The sequence below is a fragment of the Parus major genome, chromosome 3 (genome assembly GCF_001522545.3).
Source record: "Parus major isolate Abel chromosome 3, Parus_major1.1, whole genome shotgun sequence".
Lineage (NCBI taxonomy): Eukaryota > Metazoa > Chordata > Aves > Passeriformes > Paridae > Parus > Parus major.
Window position 1 is genome coordinate 29029674 of NC_031770.1, and position 25747 is coordinate 29055420.

The 25747-nt window shown below is 33.4% G+C and overlaps 1 protein-coding gene across 1 annotated transcript in view; it reads right to left on the minus strand.

Moving 5' to 3' along the window:
• The window catches only part of KIF6 (kinesin family member 6), a 147630-nt gene that overhangs the window by 63690 nt on the left and 58193 nt on the right, over positions 1 to 25747 (minus strand). The window contains exons 10-13 of the mRNA XM_033512618.1: positions 22766 to 22869; positions 7097 to 7202; positions 6094 to 6220; positions 3836 to 4048 (exon numbers count right to left, since the gene is read on the minus strand). Coding sequence (XP_033368509.1) covers positions 3836 to 4048; positions 6094 to 6220; positions 7097 to 7202; positions 22766 to 22869 — 550 coding nt within the window. The remainder of the gene's footprint in view (positions 1 to 3835; positions 4049 to 6093; positions 6221 to 7096; positions 7203 to 22765; positions 22870 to 25747) is intronic.

The following is a 25747-nucleotide window of genomic DNA, read 5'->3' on the forward strand; positions in this document are numbered from 1 at the left end:
TTAGACTGTTTTGCTCACTCTCCTTCATGTAGTTATGAATTTATAATTTAGAGCCCTCTGTGATGGAGAATGAGTATTAAAAGGCAATTTACCCCCTTTAATGGTGTAACTCTTGGACTAAGATAAGTGTTGGTCTGTTCACTGTAAGTTCACTGTCTTATGCCATCTTACTTGTCAAAATGACAGCAGCAGGGAGCCTTCCACTGTTTCTAGACAGTCTGTCTACCTACCACTCCTTCCTAAAAGGAGTCTTCCGGGATCCAAGAAAAAGAAATCTGACAGCGTGTTAACTGGTATAATTTTTAACTAATGTAGAATTCAATGCTATGTAACCCAATACCAGCAGAAAAAGCTAGGGCACTACTAGAACAGTGCATTTGCATATTCGTCTTCTGTGGCTATCAAGATCAACAGCCTAATCCAGACTCTGACACAAACTGAAAAAAGCACAATACAAAATGCAACAATAATTCACATGTCCCGTTTCAGCTGCTCTAAGTTAGGTCTCCAGTGGTATCGAACCTCATGTGCAACAATATTTTACCAGTGACATTATTTCAAATATGAAATTCAAACAAGCAGCTAAAGACATACCTGTTCAGAAAAAGGACCTTTCAATATTAAATCAGACACAGGCAAAGAGAGCTACGATTGATCAGCATGGAGAAGAGGAGGATCCAGGGAGATCTCATTGTGTCCTTCCACTACCTAAAGGGGCTTATAAAAAGGAGGGAGAGGGACTTTTTATACAGAAAGGTAGTGACAGGATAAAGTGTAATGGTTTTAAACTGAAAGACAGTGTGCTTAGAATAGATGTTAGGAAGAAATTCTTTACTCAGAGGGTGGTGAGGCGCTGGAACAGGTTTCTCAGGTAGGTTGTGGATGCTCTATCACTGGAACTGTTCAAAGCCGGATTGTTTGGGGCACTGAGCAACCTGGTCTAGCAAGTGGCATTCCTGTCTATGGCAGATGATTCTGAAGGATCCTTATATAACTCAAAATATTCTATGATTCTATGGAATAAACTCTTTGCAACTTAGTGTTATCAGCCAATAATATTATATAACGGTGCCCAAAAACCTATGTGGAAATCAAATCTGGGTGTGGAGGCCTTGTTAATTCTTGAGTCTGTACAGCCTTTAATGGCTTCTGTTTAGTGTTTCAGGCATACACATGGTGGGGAAAATGCAGAATGTAAGGAAGATAAATACTACCATAAATCAAACCTTTGAAGATATATTATGTTCACTCAGTTTCTTCTGAAAAAAACATGCACACTCAATGCAGGATGGACTTAAAAAGAGATAAATTGCAGCTGTACCTGTAAAACATTTACCATTGTAGAAGTCACTACTCATTTACCTTTAAAGTCATCCAGCTGTGGGACAAATTTGGACCGGGAATTGTTTTACTGCTGTGATGAGGTCAAGATAAGTTTCCTGTTATCAGAGATTACTACATTAAGCATAGCAGTGAAATAGTATGACTGCGTTTCTCCTACTTAAAGCAGTGTCTGGATACACAAGAAACATGGTTACACATATCTTTCAAAGTAGATATTGTCCTTGATCATATATGAAAAAATGGTAAGAATACTATTCTATCTTCCATCACTGAATGGTAAAGATCTGTTTCTGGACAAGCAAATGTTACAGCTACACAATAAATCAACTGCAAAGTAAATTAATGGTTCTAAATATATATAGTTTTTTAACAAATTATTAGATAGATGTTCCAACAACTGTTTAGTTAAACTAAGTATTTTTTTCCTATACTTTCTTTTGATTTCCTAATTTAATTATCATGGTAAGGAAATGAGATAGGAAAATGGAAAACAGTTTAGAAACACTAGAAATACCACATTATGTTGCACTAAATCAGGCTGATGGCAGGTTTGAGAGTACAGAATTAAGTAAACAAAGCTAGATTGTTCAAATAGTTAACATACCATATAGCCTTCAATATGGAAATTGAAATCTTCATAAATTATGTAAATTATGCAAAAGGATTTAAATGATGAATAGCTTTAGTACTAGACTAAAGCTTCTACCTGGGAGTTTGACCCTGACTCAGGCCTAAGCCCTTTCACAATTTTTAGTGAATTCTTAGTCAATAGACAAAATGGCATATATATATATACAGTTCAGATGGATTTTGAAATGGACGGACAATTTTATAATGATGATCCTTTTCAGGCTTTCAATAGATGAAAAATGAGGCTCTGTGATCAAGTGAGAATGATGCCTCACTGAAACTTAGTAATGGACTACAAAATAGTTTGGGTTGGAAGGGACCTTTAAGATGGTCATGTTCTAACCCCCCAGCCAAAAGCAGGAACATCTTCCACTAGAGCAGGCTGTTCAGGACCCCATCCAGCCTGGCCTTGCCAGCACAGAGTGCAGATGATAAGGTTCTACAATCCCGTCAACTTGGGCTGATGTGCTGGTTCCTACTTTACATTCAAAGAAAACTCATATGAACATACCCACACAAATGTTTGGAAAATGGTAATGCATTGATCAATACTAAGAATTTGCTAATGCTTATTAGGGTATTTTTAAAGACTGAAGAATAAGTGGCACTGTATAAAAGATGCAATTATACTAGCTATTTGTTGTTAAAATATAGCTATTATCTGCTAGTGTATTTCTGAGGCAGTGAAAAGCTTTGTGTTATAAGGACATGATTAAATTTAATTTATACTATTGTGACACCAAATCAAATAAATTCTTTCTACAAAATGAGAAGAAGCATGGTAAATAGGAAAAGTAGAAGGCAAAGGGAATTCCTCAGTAGCTAAGCCACTGAAACAAAATAACAACTGTGACAACTGACTAGTTCAATTACAATGCAATTTCAGATGATAATTGGCAACCTCAAGTAGTTTAAGAGCTCCATTCCCACTAGTACTCTAGCAAAATCTAAGTTTCTACCTACTTGCCAGCTGCCATGTCTGAGTTTCATGTTGAAAACTTTTCTTTCAGCTAGCTGTCCCCCAAAACGCATTAAAAAATACAGAAACATAAATAATGAATTTATATTATAAATTATTATAATTAAATATTATATAATCTATATAATGTGTGATAATCTAGGATGAGGTATGTTCTTTACTAACAAAAACATAAGCACTTCTAGAACCTGCTGAAACCAAAAAATCTTTTTATTTGAACAATTAAACTAGAAAATGAAGAAAACGTGAAACCAGAAAAATCTGTCTACAGTTATTGGAGTTTTTTAATGTAGATTTTGGAATCAACAATTTGCAAGAATATTGTTACCTATTTTCATAAATAACCAGCTCAAATGTTGTAAGGAAAGAAAATTGTAATGCTCAACACTTAACTCTTTTGAAATAACCACTATAAAAACCGCCATACTTATGCAATCCATGCTAACTGGTAAATATTGTCTCAATTGTTTCAGTTGCTTCTGCAATGATTTACATTACAAATATTAAATCCTGTAGTACCACTTACATAGATAAATTGAAATGGATCTTCCAGGGGAAAATATTATTTCCTTACATTCCTTAATGAATTATGCTCAAACCCCCATTTTTTTACTGTGAGTTTACTGAAAGAATCAGGGGCCTGCAACTGAAATTATACTATGGTTCCATAGGTTGTTCAACAGAGTATTTACATAAGTTTTTAAAAGCGATCAGTACCTTAGAGGACTTTAAATTTAAAACCCTGCATTTGTAGATATAGTATCAGCACAATATGACTGGTTCTGAAAATAAAGCTTCCTTGTTTTGGTTTATATTTGAAGGATATACTGTAAATAATATTGGAATAATCCAATAACTGTTCACTTAACTAATTACACTAACCTGTTGCTCTGGAAAGAAAAGGTAATCTGGGAATGGAAGAGCTGAAAACTCTTGCCTCTTCCAGGCTAAAATATCTGGATGGACTTTGACTTTCTTCCAAGTTCATAGAAGGACACTGCTTCAAGACAGCAGAATCAGCATAGGTGGTATTAAGCTGGGAAAGAGCACTTCGTGCCTTCTTTTTTTCTTTTTTAAGCATAGTTACCAGAATATCTACAAGACATATTAAGGAAATAATTATTTATTTTTTTAAAAGCAAAAATCATCATTGTTTGTCCATAAGCCTTTTTTCTTTCCTTCAAAGTGAAACAATTCACATTATGGAAGCATATGTGTGAATATGAAATTAAAGGTTGACATATTCTTTGCAATTATTTTTATCCACCTCAGTTTTTCCAAACAGCAGATTAATTCTTACTAAAACAATAACAAAGTCAAACATTGACCACAATTGCGGATCCCATTCTATTCACTCCTGATAAAAGCATTTACAAATAAACAGGGTCTAGTGCCATTGTGATAGTCCCTTTTTATTTTTTCAAATTCTGTAATAAAAAGACTTGCACACAAAAGAAAAAAACCTCTTAATTTACAGGTAGCCTTGCAAGTGTATCCCACTTGTAAGCTTTTCACAAATGGTTAACTAAAATTCAGAAGTCTTTAGGAAATTTCTTGCAATAACACTGTGAATTTACTGGAAGTAAATTAGATAGAAATACATTTTGCCTAAGAGGTTACAGAGGACATATAATGGAAATCCTGCATGCATTCAATTACGAACACTGACGTCCCTGTGAAAATGTTTTTTTTAATAGGCTATTCTTTTTAATCCTAATTAATCTTCTTAATGAAGAGCAGAAAATCTAAGTAGTTTTGGGGAATATTATTAACTGGACTAGGTAGTAATAATAATAATAATAAAACACTTTCCAATTTAGTTTTTATGCTAGCTTCTAGCTTTTTATGATAGCTTCCTTCTTGTAGGCAAGAAACTCATAGTTTATTCAACAGCTGCCATACCTCCCATCACTTCATTACATTAGACATGTTATTAATGTTCTAGTGATGATGTACACTGTCACTTAGCCACTTCAGACTCCCTGTATCAGTCTTGTCTTCAAAGTCTTCCTATATTCTTTCTATTTAATTCTTACATGGATTTACACAAGTTTCCTCCTTTTACTTCTGTGAGCAAAGCTGTATAAATCTGTCAAGCACAAGTGCATTTTATTTTGCATTTTTTCTTATACTAGTGAAATAATTTATTTCAGGACAAAATGTTTCTGGGAATTCATATATTAAAATTTACATTAAAGAAATTGAAGAATTTTTTTAAAGGAATGAGTCAGTGCTTTAGCTAAATTTATTTGAAACTACACCTTGGAAAAACAAAATCTTATCATCTGTGACAGAGCAGAAACAGGGAAGCTTTCCTGACACCTCAGTTCAGACAGATAATATGCTATAGCCCAGTGAAAAATACCGTTCTCATTTGACATAAAAAACTGAGCTGGAATTGTTGAGCACAAAGAATGCAACTGAGTTTGCTCTTTACTAATAACTGTGAAAAAAATCCTTGGTACCTTTACATTCAACAACTCCATATTTTAATTTCTCTGCTGTATTACAAACTTTCTCCACTGAGTAGCCACAAAGCTACTCAGGGGTCGCAGTGGCTAGAGTTTGCCCACAGATCTGCAACATGCTAAAATACCTCCCACCCATTGTGCTGCAGTGCAGCTAATCATGTTTCCTGTGAGGCAGTGAAGCAGACAAACTATGTCTAAGCAGTTTATCACTTTTATGTGCAAAAAGCACATAAAATTTAAATGTAAAAATTACAAGTTTTATATTTGCTCTAAGGGCAAATTGCCCAGAAGTCCCCAAAGCAACATTTCATTTGGCTAAAAATAACACATACAGACATTCTATTCTTTGTAAGGTAATATATTGGTCTTTATATAGCATGAGAGCTTCCCCCTCTAAAAAAGAGTTTAATTTGCCTGAAGACAGTGTTTTAGGTGTGGCCTGATCCACAATATTTGGTTATTGGCTGGACCATTCTAAAGCTAAGTGGTGCTTGGATCCAGGATTTTGATTTTGGTAGAGAAGCAGGTGCAAAGCAGAAGTCATCTCGCATAGAAGCTGGGTATTGAGTATTTCCTTTAACACAGTACAGCCCCTTTCACACAAAGAAAAATGTTTCTAAGTCAGATCATCTCAAACCCAAATAATACTTCATTCCTCATAAAGGATACTGATTTCATTGTCTCTTTGTTGCAGAAGCCCTTTCAGTTTTCCCAGTTCTTCATTATGTTTTTTTTCTTCAGAGATGTCTTGTGAGAACAGTTTTTTACTTGAAGTCACTGGATGATTTATAATTTGCTATTAGAAGAAACAAAAAAAACCCACACCCCATTAACTTTCCCTCCAGCTCTGTATTCTATTCTGAAAGAGTCTAGCTATAATAAGAAAGATAAAACCTTTCTATACTCTTGACAGAAAAATATCAAGCCACAGTTAACGGTCAAATTATATCCATTGTATCAAGTCTGAAATAAATTGTATTTTTAAATCTTCATTAGCAAGGGTGCAGTTTATTTCACTTTTTCTACACATAAACTCCAGTGTTCTTTAGTATGAGAGAACTTCCAGTATTAAAAATATAATTAAAAACTTATTATTTAAGAACAATAAATTAAGATCAGGAATGTGTAAACTATTATATTGGAAAAACTATATCCCAAAATACAGATAATACTTATCTTCTATAATTTCTATAATTTCACGATTATCAATTGTATCTTGTTTTCTCAATGATTCAGAAGGTCTTGCAACAACTTCAGGAGAATTAGTGTAACAGATAAAGGGATATAGTGTTTTTAATCTACATTTTTACCTCTTTCAACATAGTTTGTCCAAAATAAAGCCTCAGTAATGCTGGAAATACAGATGGGAACACCTATCCATATAAAAAGAACTTGTCTTGATTCCAGCAACTTCCAGTGCTCTCTCTTAGAATTTACTGCATGCTGGGATCCTTGCTGATGTTTCTACAAAATGCCGCTGAATTTTCCCAGCTAAATTTAAATTTTCTGTAAGATTTAAAGAGTCCTCCACACACTTTAAAGTTCAATTGTTTGACCCTTTTCCAGTACCTCTTCACTGCATTGCATTTCTTTTAATGATTTTCAACCATGAATATCTCCAAGTTACATTCAGAGTGCCAGCTGCACTTTAAACTCCTTTTAAAAAAGATACCTTCATATGAATGAAGCAATACTTGATCTTGCGCATGTCAGCACCAACATCCAGAGAGCTATCAGGATCTCTGTCTTTGAGAAATGTTTGAATTAACTCATCCAACCTGGAAATAAAATTTTTTAAGACAAGGGAAAAAATTCAGAAACATGCACACAACTCTGCAAAGTGGCACGTCAAATACAATGCAAAATATACCACGCTGCCTGATATTAACAGGCTATTTTTCTTCAAGGTCCATGCATTTGAAATGTACTTTTGTTCTGATTAATGAAACCTGGATTTGATACTAAAGATTCTACAACTGCATATCTGAGCTTACTGACACATGCTAAGGAATAGTTCTAGAACTAAAAACATCTAAGAAGTAATTTTTTCTTTTCCTCATTTATTTTGTAACCTTTTGCTCTTCTGCTATCTCATAGTTGAAAAGAATTAAAACCTGCTCTCTCAGAAGACTAGATTTTAAGAGGGTTTGGGCATTGGATTTGTTTCCATATAAAATGATTTGTGCAAAAGAAAAGTCTACTTCTTTTTCTATTACAATAGTCAGCAGAGAGCATAGCTTTAATGCATAAATTACCTGCTCCAATCACCAAGAAAAATAAGCAATCTTTTAATGCAGATATTTATACATTTCTCAAAGATCTACTGTTCTTCCTCCAAGGAATGAAATGCAATTACCTTGCAATGTGTTCTTTACAAACAACTGGCCAAATCATCCTTAGGGAGAAACAGTTATTTCAATAATTTGGTCTTCATAAGACAATCTGGCACAGAGAAGCATCCTCTTTATTTTTCAAAACCAAATTAAAATTATCGGACCGGAAACCTATCAGGCATAATAGATCATGTTCCTTGCTCGATGTTGCATCCATACAGACAGAGCCAAGACTTCCTATTACATGCTGTCACCATCTTTCCAGGTCTTGTATCTCAGGATACATTGCAAGACAAATGGAAGGGGATTTCTAAGACCAAACTAGACTTTTAACTGACTTACAAAGGTATGTTTCTAGGAAACTACAAGTACAAATTCAAACTCCATCAGCTGGTTTCAGATTTATGGCTTCCTTATTCCTGACAAACACTGTTTCAATTATTTAATAGGAAATTGTGGGCAACAATGACAGGCATATACCCTGTAAAGCGTGATTTCATAATTTCAAATGTTTATTTAGGGTATCATTCTCAGAAGATGAACTTCAGTTCTGAGCCTGAGGCAGGGAATCTAAGGTAGCTGCATCAAGTGCCAAACTGCCCAAGTAGGGCAAGAGTTCATCTCTGCGCCTGGTGTTTCTTTTGGACTAGTTTTGTTCAGTTCCCTATTCAATATGCAAGCCTTCTGAATGTCAATTTGCAGTCTTGCGAATTGCAAATTGCAGCAGAGCAATTTATGCTCTTCAGTTACAGGACAGGGAATCTTGTGGCCATTTTATTATCAGAATCATTTTGTTGTAACCACATAGAAAAATTTTAGGCATTACAATATCACAGCATTCAAAGCTGACCCTAGAGTATGTTTTCTGGTATTTCCCTGCTTCTGAAGACTTCTCTCACTGAAATTCTTCACATTACAGTAATAGGAAATCTCTGCTGGAGAGTGAAACATTGAGATGCACAACAATCAGGAAAAAAACCCCCAACATTATTTTCAGGAGGTAAATATCTGAAAATCAGTAGCTGCAAGACTGGAGTGAAAACTGGAAAACATAACAAAATGTTTTGGTATTTATCTCCTCCAGACATAGTAAAGTGGCAATACTCAAAACAGAAGAAAAAGGAAATAAGAGGGTTAGTTTCAGACAAACTTTGCTTTCCCATTTTCATAATTTCACTTATATAACAAGAAACATATATGTTGTCTATTCCACTCATTAAATATCTAAAATTCACAGCTCCTGAATTTATACAACGCTCCCTGAAGTCAATGTACATGAGTTGTACATGTGGAGAGCTTGAAGGAGAAGATATTTGAAGGGTAATATTAGCTATGGAAGTATTATTGGCATTGACTTGCTTCTCAGCTGAAGAGACAACAAAATTTACTCAGTAAAAGAAACCAAAATCTTATTTATTGCTATGTAATTTTTTACAGTATTAAGAGTACAACAGAACAGAACCTAATAGTACAAAGTAACTCATACTCTTTGCAGACACACTAAGCACAAACAGCAGGAGATTTAATCCTTTATCCATGGAGGCCAGCATTTGTGTAAGCACTGGGAAAAGACAGGCATTTATACTGTTAATGAGAATATGATTGTGATTGCACAGACAAAGTAAGTCAGTATTTGCCACTATCTTAAGCACCTTACTGGTTTCAGTAATTAAGAGGAAACAAGTGAAAAAAGTTTTTTGATAATTAGATTGCCTAGATGGATTATATGAAATCATCTATAAAAAGAGGGCTTTATATTGAATTATGAAGGAGATGTTTTAATCTTTCAAAGATTATCTGGTTATCAGGGATTGACCCATACTCAGATTACAACAGATTTAGGCTGTGGGAATCAATCAAAAAAATTGCACTAACTTGCATAATTACAATTGCCATAATGTGAAGATATTTCAAGAGAAAGAAAGAATATATAATTCCTGAAACATTATGCTCTATTTTTTGAAATTATTATTCCAGTCAAGCATCAAGGTTCATTTGTTAAGTGTAACAAATTAGACAAGCCGTAGTTATAAACCGCTATTTCCTCTAATATTACCTTTTTTGAATTCTTGATAAAACAGTCCAATTAATTTTTTGATTTCCAAGTAGTACATAGAAACCAAAAGAGATCTGAGCACCAAAAGACTGAGTCAAGTCTGAAATAGCATAGTGTAAATCTGAAGTTCTAAATCAATTCAGCCTCATTCCCAGCTGTAGGAAACCCTAGATTGTCAGTATATTTTTAGACAAATTTTCAATATTACATTGTTAAGAATGAGAACAAGAAAAGGAACAGATCATCCAAGTCTAAATGCTATGGATAAAACAAAAATAAAAATAAATAAATAAAAGAAAACCAGCCATGCAAATCTCCATGAATACTAGAAAAGAAATCACTGCCTCCCTCACACTTTTATATTTCCATGAGCACAAAAAACCACCAGAACTCAAATTAAAAAAAGATAATGATACTTCATTTTCAGAAACATTCACAAGATTAATCAAGGAGACAATAAAAAATCACAGGGCAAGGGAAAAAAATACAGATGAGAATAAGCATAAAAAAGGAATACAGACTGTACATTTACTTTTTTCTAACATATATTAGACAAGGTATATGTGTTTGCTAGGTGGCACAGAAACAAATGTCAATAGAATTTACAAGATTAATATCCTTTTCTTCTCATATTCTTAACTAAATCAGTTTACTGTTTACTTCTAAATACTCCATAAACTTAAATATATGGAACAGATGAAAACTAAAGCAAAGAATTATATAAAATAGGGCTGTAAAAGATTTATGGAATTCATATAGGGCAGCTACAGTTACAAGTCCAACACATTCTTTCTAGTCAAAACCATGCAGAGGCTGTACTCATCCTCCAAGAGAGAGTGAGAAAAACCTTTCTGGAAATAAAGGAGAGCCAAAATAGCTTTTGTTTTTCATTCTGTTACATTCAAGAGATGGATAATACCATTCTTCTTAGCAAGAATAGCATCTTCTGATTAGTCACCTATATTTGATCCTTTGTTTTCTACAAGGAGAATGCACATTAAACTGTTTTTCTCAAACAAACTCCTTTTGCAAGAAAATATGTCAGCAAGAATTGATCCAGAAAAACAGCTTAAACACCCCAACACTGAACAAAGTAGGGTCTAGCTGCTCATAGAGAACTAGAAGCCTAGAGAACTTTCTAGCAAATCTTGCTTTACTGGCCTACTCAGATCCATGGGTATGTGGCAGAACAAAAGTAATATGAAATAATGTGGTAAAATAAAAATCTTCTTTTTCTAAAGGACCGTTTTTCAACTCAGTAGAATAACAAAAAGATATAGGAAATAAAGTATTTTTAGTCATCTATTGTGGGTCAGCCCTGAGACCATACACCAAGTCAGTCAGTACGCCCTATTTTCTGTAAGAGCTGTGAACTAGAATTTCTTTCAAAAAGACCTGAGCAATTAAACCCATTATTTACTTATGTTATTATGCCAAAGATAATGATCAATATTGTCATGTCCCCTCAAAACAGAAATTAGGAAATAAAGCTGCCCAAAAAAGGGCATTTTGATAATGAACTTCCTAAAGTAAAGACGATGCTGGAAACAGAATATATACCATGTTTGAAAAATTTCTATGTGACTGAGCTTTTCTTCTAGGCTATACCTTAATTTTTCCATTACGCAAACTGCCAAAAGTCAATGGGAAGATAGCGATTTATTAAAATCATATACAGAGGTTCTACAATATGATTGAGAGTGCTAAGATAACTCATAAGCTAGAGGAAAGGAAAAAATGTCCAAATGCTTTGGTTCAAGCATATAATGAAAACCAACTAGAATCAAGAAGAAAAAGCATCAACTAAAAACATACCAAAACCACTTTCCATAATATTGAATATATATGAACACTGCTGCTTACAGTATGATATTATGTTTTCCTTTCCTTAGGAAAGTATTTATGACTGTATTTATGGATAATATAATAGGAATAATTATAAATAATATATAAATATATAAAATAATATTATTTATAAGCTATTATAAATAATATAAAATATAAATATAAATCATAATAGGAAAGTATTTATGAAGATTAGTACTACAGCAGTTCTGGACCTCCCTGTCATATGAGAGATGGACTACAGAAGAAAAAAAATCCTGTTTTAACTTTCTATTTCTCAATCATTACTTAAAAAAATGATCTTTGAAAGGCATCAATTGATAGCAAAAAGACAAATCCCTCAACTAAAATTAAAATTGAAGATAATCAAGCCAAAGACCTAGTAATGAAATGACATCAAAAACCTTGAAACAAATACCTGTCACACACTGGAGCAGAAAACCTGATAAAGAGATGCTCTCAGTACTGTCATCTGAAGATCAACGCTTGGAATTTTATTTCACACTGAAGAGACCCTTTTAAAAAAATACTTAGCTCTAAGAATTCACACTGCTCTGCTTTTGAAGTCAGCTTGATAGGAAAAAGCTATGATGGAAGTTGTTTAATTGAAATTCAATGGAAACCTAATTATGGAGAGAGGTACAAGCACTGAATTGAAAATTACTGAATTGCTTACTTGTCAAACTTAACTGCTTCAGTGGAAATATTCATTATGAATATGTATTTCAGAATTTGGTACACTTCTAACATAAGATGATCTATTTGATTTATTTCAATTCAAGGTAATTTTGTTATGCTGGTGAGTTACATCAGAAAAGGCTCTATTAATCTGAAACAGAAGTACCTAGCCAAAAGATACTTGCACTGAAATATTAAACTAGTATTGAAAAAATTTCTAAACCTAAAAGTACCTCTTATAAATCCTAAAAACTTTATTTTTGTGTATTAACAAATATTAAACTAATAGTCTTTCATTTGTTGTAGTTAATAACATTAGCAAGCCAGATGCTGCATTCTTCATTAGTTTTAGCTTATTAAGCCTCTCAATAATAATTCCATGCAGAATTAATGTTAATCAAAACTGGAACATGGATGATCACAGCTAATTTCATATGACAGTAAAATCATATGAAGATGTCTCTTCTAACTAATGGACATCCAAAGCTATTCCTTTTTTCTCTTTTCTCTTGTATGTTGTAAGGTAAATTATACAGCATTAAATATTATTTAACATTATTAAAGTAAATGAAGACTCCAAAGGTAATTTTTAATAGATTTCTGTTTGTTTACTACTGCAAGATTCTGCCCTGAGAACAGCATGCTTACCTTACACTAATAAGAGCAAGAGTGTGCTGTAGCATATTACCAGAACCCTGCTGTATCAGAAATAATTTTCCCAACAGAAATTCTCCAAAGGATGAATACGAAAGTGTAAACAAAGAACCATTTTCTGTGAAAAACAGAGTAAACAAAGAGTGGGGCTTTCTTTCCCAGTGCTCATCAGAGAAAAAAAAAAAAAAAAAAAGCAAACCACAAAGCCCAAAGAACAACAGATTACACACACACAAAAGTTTTTAAGTCAATGTAAAGGGAACAGTATTGATTTATGAGATTAGTTTAAAACTAATTTTGATAGTGGTATTTTATGTAGTAACATAGCACAAAAAGAAAAGTGCTGACAAAGACAAGTTTGAGTCATGATACCAGAATGTGAAACTACAAGTTGTGTCAAGCACAAGTCCTTATGCTGATGCTTAGAAGAAAGCTCACAGTAGAACAGTCATAAAAAGTTGGGATGTAAACATGTTAAATTAACAGTGCTCTTTCATTAGTGACTGTAAATCAGGCCTAAGTTCCTGGTCTAGCCTTTCCCTCTTTATATCTTTTTTTTTTGCAAATAATGTAAACACACACTGTACTGCAGCTTGGAGATGGCTTTTACATTATCAGCTTTTTTTCTCTTCTGTTATTTTCCACCCTCCAGAAATTCTTCTGTAATGAAGACTGCTTATTGTTTAGACCACACATAAATCACAAAACCTTTCTACACACATTACTTCAGACTCCATGCAATTTTTCTGATAGTGCAACTGCAGAATAATTAACTGAGCACTGTACTACTTCACTTTAATCTATTCCTTAAATAACACATACCTATATTTTTTTAAAAAATCTGCATCTGAATTGGTCATTTGTTTGGATGAACCAGGATTCAAATTACACAGCTGAAATTCATCAGGAAAGCACTCACCCAACTGAGTATGCTTTTAAAGTTTGGAGCTCTCAAGAGCTTGCAGGATGCACAGTCTCAAAGCATAGATCTGGAAGGACTTGCTTTGGCCTTGCTTTATGTGGCATGATTCATTTCTGAGAGAACTTGCCCTTTAAGCCTTGATCACTGATACTGTATGTTATGTATCAAACCTAAGCTGACTTTAAATAACAATTAATTTTGTGTGTCAGTTGTGAACTCTCTCACAAGCAAAAATTCAAGTTTATGAAAAACAGGCTGCTAACAAGGCAGCTGATGAAGCACTTGTGGTAATCAGAGAGATCATTTTTATTAAACAAGTTTGTTTACCTTGACTTTGCAATAGTTTTCCCATTTGTAATCTAATTGTTATCAATGCATTTTAACATATATTAATTCTGAAAATCATCATTAAGTTTAATAATGATGTCTGTATTATTTAAATAGGAACTCCATATCTCTACAAATTTTTTGAATCCATTGATCTAAAAAATACATGATAATGGAAGCAGAATGACAATTACATTTAAGAATAGCTAACCTGAAGCTAAGTTAGCTTCAAGTGTGCATCAGTATGGGAAGACCATGGAGATTCAAAGAAGTGGATTTTATAAATAATGCTATGGAAGATAAGGGAAGATAAAGAAAGGTATTTCCAGGCATTGTTCTCAATGAAATGACAGAAGGTAAAAGTACACAGAATACATCTAGCTTACCCTGAGAAGAGCTATTATACATTACTGACAGGTAGTGCACATGACAGCATAACTGACATATATAGAGGATAATGCTGTATTCCTATCCAGAGGCAATTGCTTAACCTCTCATTTAACAAAAGTGTGCTAACGTCTGGGTGAAATAATAATTATTAAGGTAACTAAATAGTGGAAACAGTTACATAAGCCTTTGTAAAATTCCTTCAGTAGGTATTTCATAGAATACTTTTATCATCATACCCCTGGTATAGATTGCATTGATTTGGTGCAGTCTTAGACCAGGGTAGTAAGAACAGTAAGTCTTTGAGTGTCTTATGTTTTTTACAGTCTGGAAGATTTTTACAGCTTTAAAAAATATCTATACAGTGCTCTAACAATACATATTACAGGATATTCTTCTGAATTAGATGGTTACCATGTGGCAAACAGATGTAAGATGAGTTTCTACACAGTTGAAAATCATTCATTTCAATGATGAAATGCACACAGCTCTAAATATTTCTATGAGTAAGAAAAGGGGTGATTTGGACTGGACAATAAAAAGAGCAAGACTGGCTTATGAGGGAAAAAGGTGCCTACTGCCTGTAATTCTACACATGCAAATTTTTTTGAAGAGAAGAAACACATCAAATAGCTTGCTGAGTAGATTTCCTTATTCAACAGCAATTTATAAAAACAACCCAAAAGCGTACACATAAAGGAATGCTTCTCACTGCCAGCTAATACTTTGGCCATAACAGTAGGTATGTTCTAATCATTGGAGTGTATCTAAAAGCAGAAAGAGAAAACTATCCTTAAATTTATCAAAATTTTAAAAAAAATCAAAATATCTACAAGGTAGGAAGAATTTGAAATAAAATGAAATTACATAGGACAAACATAACAGCAATTCAAAGAAGGCAAAAGTACTCATATGGATGAACACCAATATAATTCTACAGTATAAAGGACAGAAGTAGTTAAAAAAAAATCTGTTAAGTATCACTGGTTATTAATTAGATGAATAAGCTCTAAGAAAGAAAAAGACTTTCAAAAAGTATTTAAAGTTCCAAAAGATATAAACAGGTATTTAGTGGCACTTACAGAAGACCAAATATTCAATGAATTTAAGTGAGATTCATAAAGCTGCTATATTCACTTCTGATCATATGTATTTGAAAATTGGCTCTAAGATTTTTTCTAAATAATCAACTGAAGCTATGTTATCTTTTCTCCATACACCTCACTAATATGAGTTTATTTCACTATAATTGTTGAAACCATATAATACCAGATGACCAGTATAATTCTGAACACTAAAACACAGGACATCATCTGCCTCCCCTGTCTTGGGTCGCAGTGCAAGATACAACCAAAAGTATGTATTCTACTACCATCTATTAAAATCAGGTGGGACAGTGTTTTTTATCCCTGCCACAACCCATCCTCCCTCCAGGGGGATATCTTTTGATAACGGGCCATTGAGTCTCACTAACATGACTGATAAAGTTACATCATCCCATTGTGGGATGCTCCACCCAGGGGGAGGAGCCAAGCATTCCTACCTAAATATAATCTGAGATTTGTAACACCACAGTAAGCCTTTTTCCACTAAATTCCCAGAGGAAAACTGGACCCATCCACACCATCACTTGACTGCAGAGGAAAACCACACCCTTCTACAGGATCATTGCTGATGAACCACATCTGTCACCCTAGGACATCTGCAGCCACCCTTTAATCAGACTGCTACCAACACCCTAACCAACAGGGTTGTACCCTGACTTTGTCAGTTTTTCTCCATTTTTATTTTAATTTTCCTAGTACAGAACTGTTGTTCCTATCCCCACATTTTTGCCTAGGAGCCTCCTGATGTCAAGATTATGATAACTCAGTGGGGTGGGTGTGTGTGTTACACTTTTCCATTTCAAGAGAGGTTTCTGCCTTCCTTAGCAAACACCTGTCTGTTTAAACCAAGACACTCACTCCCACCCCCATGCTGAAACAATCTATCCTTTGCTATCCTTTGAAAAGAACTTTACAGTTTATTATCTCTGAATAGTTTCAATTTAAAAGATGATCTGTTTAAATATGATTTTTCCCCCCTTTTTTCAGGGGCCCTGGAATAAAAAGCAGTATCACAGAATATTATCTTTAAGCACGTAGCTTAGGCAGATGCACTAGGAATCTGAACTTTCTGTGCTGCTGCTACAGATTTCATAACATGTAGGTGAAAAAATGTCCTCTACAAAAATACATCGATTTAATAGCATTCTAAATCAGCCATCTAAGCAAGCCATTAACGTGAGCCATTTTAAGACTACTTTATAGTTATAGTAGCTTGTTTTCTCTTGAATACTGCCCACACAGGCAATGGTAGTCAATCTGGTAACTTCTACACAGATCTATGGTCTGCAAAGCTGTGTTGACAAAAGGCAAGATGATATGTCTTTATTTCTTCCACCTTGCAAATGAAATTGAACACTGACATCAGCAAATAAGAACATTTGCTCTGCTTTGTAAAGGAAGCCATTTGTGCAACAGCTTAGCTGAGCAGCTGTTAAAGCTCTATATTGTACAACAACACAATACCGGTAATACTAAGATAGCATACAGATGTCACGATGTTGAAACAGAAAAAATGAATTACAGAAGTAATGAGATCTCCAGGACTTGAGTAAGATGAAAAATACATGACTGTTGAAGTAAAAATAGAAGCGTCTCTAATAACATGTGAATCCAAAAGAAATAAGGTAAAGTTATTAATAAATTAAAGTGCTAAGCCAGTACTTCATGTCCTGTTCTTAAAGATTTCCAATTGGCAAAAGCTTTGGAAGCGTGGGTGCTCTGGAACATAGGACGTTGATTTGAAATCCTGATTTTCTGGGTACACACTAAATTGCTATTGAGCTCATTTATATTAAAAAAAATTAAATTCCAAATGATTCAAACTAAAAGGACTTTCCCTTTTGCTTTTGGCATACAATTCACAAAAAAAATAATTTTAAGGTAATTTAATTCTATTCTAAAGAATAATGCAGATGCCTGAAAGAGTACAATTTCCTTCTATTTAGGATGCATGATGTTATTTTTTACTTTTTAAAAATAGTTCAAAGAACTCCTTTTCTAATTTTTTTTCCCTTAAATATGAAACTAATTCTTAAGTTCAAAGAAATATTTAGATCAGCCCATTACTGCTGAGGAAGTAGAATGTAAGATCCAAACCAAGTAATTCAGATTTTGGAAGCATTTTATGAACTACATTCTGAACCACTTATGTAGAGTAGCTGAATTTTTAAGCTTTGCTTTTCAGATAAACAAAATGAGAGCAGAAGAATTCATTTATGTTTAACATTTATGAGAACAAAATAATAAAATCAAAAATATGACACAGTAATGAAAATGTTCACCATTTAACACAGAATTCTGAATTCCAGACAGCTGTAGCTTTAGTCACACAAAACTGGTAAGCTGTGTCATATTATAATTTACCATTCCCAAGAAAAGTCAAGAGCATTCATTTTCCGTTTTGTTTTAAAATTATTGAATGGTAATGTGACATTTTAGTGATTATGAGGAAAGCCTATTTGACAGATTTTTTTCCCTCCCTTTAAATGAAAAAAAAAAGTTAAAATAAATCCCTGAAGATATTTCTTTAATTTAACTGAGGAAAAAAAATGAAGAATGAAAATTGGCTTATTTATATGCTACCTGAAAATATTTAGCAATTCTAACTGCACTGGGTAGCCCACCAATTTCATTTGGAATGCTCTGAATAGTAAGTGGAATGAAGCTCATTATTGCAAGAAATGTTTGGTATTTCTTGACTTAGTAAATCAAGAAACATATAAAATATAGTTTTTGTTATAAAACATATTAGTAACACTTATTTCCAGTTATTAATAAATTATTAACAATTCCTGCAACATACGTTGAAAGCAATAAAACCTATCTAATACCATATGCATTGTGTTAGACTAAAATATATTCGGTCTATACATGTATCACTGGACTCGGTTTTATTTTGGCATCTGTCTTCTACTGAAAAGTGCCTGAGATAAAGTTTTTGTGGGACAAAAATATGTACTCAGTGCATTGAGTTTTTCGCTGACATGTTTTGTACCTTTGACCATCTGTGCTCAGCATCAAAGAATAAAAAAAACCACACAGGATCAGAATACTTTCAGCAGACTAATTTTGTTGTGACCTCTGTTAGAATATGTATGATGAATCAGAAAATTAAGAATTAAAACACGCCCATTTTTTATAAGATTATCCTTTGTAACACTTTTCCTTACTAGTCTATTATTTGAAATAAAATTAACCACAGTTAGACTTCAGTCAAAGTCTAAGAATTTGGAAAAGAACTACTTTAACTTTAATTATTTATGTAGATATATGTATACATATATATATACACACATGATAAGATACAGTTTTATTAAAGTTTAAACAGAAGATATCCAAACTAAATAGGATTTGAAATCCACAATGACCTTGATTAAAATTTCCTAACATTTAAAAAAGTCATCAATAATAATGAAAGATTCCCATACAATACTAGTCCCTTAAGAATCATTCTTGGGTAGCCAACTGAAATAAAGCCTATGTTGCATTATCACCTATACCACATTTCTTTTCTTCCTCTGCCTGTCATAGCAAACTGATCTGTATGGCTCCTGATAAATAATATTATTTATGTTTCATTATAGATCTAAAACCAGATGTGAATCCCAACATAGATGTTTTCCAGTAATCATGTCAATCATGATTTTATCAGCCATCATCCAGGTCCATACTTCTGTTTGGACTACTCACTTCTATGTCACCCTGAAAACCAAGCTTTCTGACATTGTTTTCATAGTTTCTAAACACTTGCCCAAGAAAGTAACTATAAATATAGGTGTTTATACATTCCATTAAAACATGTCTTTTGATAGACATTTCTTACAACCAGTGTAGTTGAGAAAGTAATAACCTAACTATCCAATCCCTGGTCGTTGTCGAGAATCTATAAACACTAAAACAACAAAATAAAGTTTCTCCTTCCTCTACCACACATCAAGCAGTGTCTGTGTAAATCATTTCATGTCCAACAGTGACTCTTGTATATTTACTCTTTAATGTGTACAAACTCCCCTGGTAATGAGTAGCTCCAAACTCAGATGGCCAGTCCCAATGAACCGAGCAGCCATGAAGATTTGCTGTGTTATGGTGTTAATTGACTCTAACTGGAGACAGAACACTTAGATGTTATCTGCTGATTGTCATAAATGCTCAGAACATTTACGGACCTCAGGCTCAGACATGTAAATCAGCATGGTCACAAATGTTATTGCCATATGAAAGCAAGCTCAAAAAGTATAAATGTTCAAAACCACAAAAAGATACTTTCATTGAAATAATGGCTTTTTATACTATCATTTCATTATATTTTCATTTGAGTGTTTGAACCACATCAGCTGTTTATCTGTGAGCCCTCTGTTTGCATGAACACAGACAAAACTCATAAACCCTGACATTTGATATTTTCCCTCCTTTGAATTGCTCTAGAAAAGATTGACTTAGCTTTCAACATTCCACTCAACTGCAGCCCAAAGCACTAACTTTGCCAATCTGACTCATGTATGTGACAAGTATTCTCTTCCACTCTTTTTGCCTCTCTCTTTGAAAAAACTCTGTATATCCAATTTTTTTTCACTTTAAATTACATTAAGAAAATGATCCCTGAAAAAAAAGATTGTTTGAGGCTCTTCTTGTATAGTACTGATCCTCAGGAAAACTATTATATCCCATGTTGCAATCAGCAACCTCAGGATCTTGTCCAGGGAAGCAGCAGGATTCTGGGGACCAGCATCAAACACCAACAAGACGGGCTCCTGTTCATGAAACCATTTATTCAGCAAGGGAACAAAGTCAGGTCCAGAACAGAGAACCCTGAACAGAGGCACAGCAGGGGTTTTTGAGGGACAGAACTCTGAAGGGTCCCCACCTTTGAGGGTGGAGTTCAGGGTCAGGGACCAGTAGAAGCACACCAAGGGAGAACCCCCCAGGGACTCAAACCGAATCAGAGCACCTGGGCCGCCCTTCACAAGGGGTTGGGGGTGGGACAATGTAACTTTGTCTCCCCTGAGGCCGCTGCCACAATCCCAGTCAGCAGTACTTAAGTGCTGTTCTACATTTTAATTCCACAGCATTTTTTCCAAGAAAGAACTTATTTCTGAAACAATGAACACATGTGCTACATGACACTAAGTATAAAAAAATGATAAATTCAGAAACCTTAAAATTTTGCACTGACCTAATGTAGCTGAGGTCCTTGAAAGTTATTTCTCATTATGTGACTTAATACAGGTAGAAACTCATTAAAGTCTCCACCCTGCTTCCTTCTGGAGTAATGGGTTGCAAAATTCCTTGTTATGATCTCAGAAGAAACCTTTTCTGGCAGTGTAATGCACTATATATTGTGCTACATAGATTAGAAGGAAAATCATATATCTAATACACTTTTTGATCACATTTCTGAAACCAGGCCTCCGAGATGTATGCTACAGTGCAATTGTATGCAGATGGCACATTCCTAATTTTCCTTTGCATAATCATAATGAAAAAATTAATCAACCATTAATCCATTACTATTTATCACCCATTCTATTTATAAGACTGCCATTTCCATGGCAAAAAGCTAAAAATTTTAGGAAATAAGATTTTTGACTATGATCTTAGAAAACCCAAACAATTTCTTAAACCCCAGTTTCTCTATACAAAGTAAGCAGTAACAGGTCTAAACAAGAATACAGTGGAAAATTCATGTGACAAATGTTTCAATAATCTTATGAAAGCACTTATCTAAACCAAAATATAGATTATTTAAATATGTCTGAATAAAATCACTAAGAATCTGTCATCTTCTAAAGAGTATAAAGAAGGGTTTCTCTTTACCCTTCTGCCAGGGTAAAAAGAAACTAACTAATAAGGGCATTTAATTCTGCATATAATGAAAAAGAAATGTACTTTTCTTTCTGTGGCTAGGCTTAGTCACATCTAGTGCTACTCTGCAATATTATTTGTGCATCTGACCCTCGTGTTTGGGCAGATGATAAGTATATATAGACTCAGTAGGAACTCTAGGGGCATTTCTGGTTAGGAGAATACAGTGATAACTGCTGATGTAAATGATTGATAATAACAGCAATATACATGAGAAATTCAAGGTTCAAGCTTGTCCTCGTGTCTCCAGACTCTCCCATGTATCAGGGGAAATTGCTAGTACTGTTGTCTTCTGGACCTGTACCTTGAGAAATTAAAGACTAAATATTCCCACAGCTTCAATTTCGTTACTGTTAACATACTAATCAAACAAAATTAGCAGTTACTTCTTTCCTTTTAGAGTTGAGGTACAGAAATTAAATAGGTCCATACTACAGAATCAATTTTTCAAGCCTGGAAATTGAATTCACTTATAGTGAATTACTCAGGTCTATTATTTAGACCTGAGTAGATACATCATATTTAGAAAGTTTCTATATGCTGTACTGTTCCGTTACCAAAATCTGCAAAATATTACAATATTTACATGAATTAATACAACATATTGAACAATATTCAACAGCATATTCAGTTGAAAAAAAAAGAATATTTGGATTTTAAGATATTAATTGTGTATCAGAAATATGAGATTTCTTTTGGTTTATGTCAAACTAACAGTGCAACAGATACATCTTAGCACAAGAATAATTTTTGAACTCTACTCAGATTGTATATCCAGTTTTGAGAGCGACTATTTTTCATTCTGCCCTATTATACAACACTTCTTTTTGCCTGGCATTTGACAGGCATTCCCATCCTTTGCATTTACTTCACTTCCTCAATGCTGAGGCTGCAAAAACAAAGCCAGCAACCTCATAAAGCTTTTCATGGAAATCTGCCATTCTAACTGGGACCTAACTCCACTTTATTTATTCACTCAAGGAAGTTTAAAACTCTGAGATGAATTTCAGTATTTATGCCAATAAAGAAACAACAACAATAATAATAATAAATATAATTATAAATATATTTATTATTATTATTACTACTACTACTACTACTGCTACTACTACTACTACTACTAATAATAATAATAATAATAGAAGAAAATGAAAACAATGTAAGATATTACTGAAACAGTTCTTCTTGTGAAAGCTCGGACATTCTTTGCTTGCCAGTCACCAGTGCCAACTCATCCTTCAAATCCCGGATCTCCTTTTTCAGCTGGACAATCATCTACAAACAGCAAGGCATAAACCAAGCATCACCTACAAATTAATAGCTAATTTAAAATTTTTGCAGTAGAAGGCTGAATTTAGGTAAATATATTATAGTTTTCTCTTTTTTTAAACAAGATGTCTTTTCTAAAAACTGTCAAAATGCCTTAAATACACCAAGCAGCTTTTTTTTTTTTTTTTTTTATATTTTTCCATTTATAAACACAAGAAAAGTCTTCCAAATTCAGGAAATTCCTGTGTTAGATGACATGGCTGTACAGAAAGAGTTCAAAAGAATTTTTGCAAAAGAGAAATATAATTTGACATAGGAATAAAAAGACCTTTTCTGACTCATTAGTTTTGTCTCTTAATAATGAAAACATTATTAAGAACTTTATTCTAAGAACTGACATTTTTGTTAGAGAAAGGGCAACTACACAACAAAAAATATTTTTTTTTGCTTTTCCCTATTGAAACAGAAGTTTAAATTTAATCTTAAACATCTTAATTTTAATCTTACCTTTCTTCTTTATCATGTGAAATTTCACTATTATTAGAATTACAGCACACTATACTTTTAGGATGCATCAGTTGCTAGCAACAAACTGATAGCATAAAGCAATATAATGAAATTAAATTTTATTAATGAATATTAATGTGAGAATATTATATGGAAAACTGAACTAGATTTTTAAATTCTAGGAAGTCATCGTTGGAATATGTATTTTGGGAATAAATGTATGCATAAAACCAAATTTTCCTAATCATTAAACTCTCAAGGCCAAGTTCAGCAAAGCAGGGCAATATGCAAATACCTAAGACATGAATGAGTGCATGCTTGGATACTTCATGATTGATCATTTAATGAACTCTGCCTTTATATGGCTGAAATGTATCAGTAATCCAGTGATATTTTTAGGTGGATACGCATACACTGATTCCTTGTGCAAAATAAGTTTCCAAGAGAAGAATGTTTTCAAGGAAAAATTAATCACTTTTGATTGCATGCACTTTCCAGTAAAGAGATTGTTGAAATTGATTACACATATTTTCACTGGATGTTAAAACTCCTTCAAGCATTTCTATTTCTTTTAATGGTTAAATTTAATTGTAACTTCCTAAATTTTCACTTTAAAATTCAAATTATTTTAAACATGCATATGATTATTTCTTTTAACTCTAATCTTATAATTAACTATTTTTTTCAATTAAATATGAAAGTCTAACATTTTATTTTGTTTAATAGTCTATTAAAGTGATGACTATTAATTAGCGAAGTTTTAAGAACACTTAGAAAACATTGCAGGCCAAACATTTTACACTAATTTTATATTCCCCCATCTTGGTGCCAAACTCTGATGTGGTTTGTGCCAGCTACTGAGTCAAGAAAATTAAATTTGGGGCTAGAGTGGAAAATGGTAGACAGCTGAATCACCATAACACCTCTGTTCAACGTTCAAATTTGTTAGGACAATGAACTTCAACAACAAAAAGAAAAACCAGTTTCAGGATATGGATAGAAGATTCATTTTCAAGTATTAAGAGGAACAAAAATCTACTGAAGCAAAATAACTTACATGGAAATAGAGAGGAGGTTTAATTCAAGACCTTGATTTTCAGTTTTAATTGTGTCTTTTAGCCATGAGTGAGAGAAGTTCAAGGATGAGTCACTTAAAAGTACAACAGGTACAAATTCATCTTCTCAGTAAAATAAAAAGTCAGGAATTCTCCATTATGAAGAATAAAGTTTACACAACAATCTGACTTAACTCAGATCCACCAAGAGGTATTGTGAACTCCCTTTATAAAGCATGCAACTCACAGATGATAGATACTGCCAGTAAATTGTGTTTTGATTTTTAATAAAATTAGTATACTTTTATTCCAATAAAATTTGATTTTTATGAAAAAAATCTTAAATCCAGCACTTTGAATAACAGGTTGCACCCTAGGAATATATTTAAGGCAACAAAGACAAGAAATTTTATGATGAGCACAGGGCCATATCAATCCAAGGTACTTCTGTTCCCCTGCCTTTTCCACAAGAGGGGATGGTTTTCTAACTCACGAGTCCACTTTTGCTTTACTTGATAAATGATCCTGCAGAGCGAGACACACCAAACTCATGGAGTATAGCTCCACAGGATGTACTAAATGTTCAGGAGCCTGTATGTGTTTTATCTCAATCAAAGCTTTCTGTGGCCATGGAAGAAATGTTTTGAATGATTTGCTACTAGAAAGTCTGTGTAGAAAAGAAAAAAAGGACAGACAGGTTGTTAAATTGTTGTTCAAAATAAGTTGTTCAGTGCCTACTGGTTTTATTTTTTGGCCTTTTTTTTTTTTTTTTAATCTGTGAGGCTATTGTTATTAAAAATTACTTGGAAAGAAAAATAAAATAAAAAGTAATAAAAAAGAAAACCAGCTGAAAACCTGATAAGGACCTTCTATTTCCTTTGAACATTGAGAGACAGGAAGAAATAAAAGCACAATTAATAGTAACTGAAATATTCTAATAACCATCAAGTAACAATGAATGAAATCATTAGCTATATAGCTATTTCTGTCTCCTTTGCTTGTCTTCCTCTTTTTTCATAATGGTAACTTCACAGAATTCTTTCTTCCTATCTAAAATGTTCCTTGAATCAATTTCAAGGAAGTACTCAGTATCAGTATGTTTCTTAGCTTTTAAATACACAAATTGTTTCCATGCAACTGTATGCCTTCATCAAGTGACTAGTAATCTTAATAGATTTTTAAAGAGATTTAAAACCATCCAGTGATCTGTGACTATGACTTAGGAATTAGCACTCTAAAAAAACAACATGAAGATGATAATGCAAGTGACCATTTCTCCTCAAATACTTTAAGACTGAGAAAGCCTTTAGAGATTTGATAAA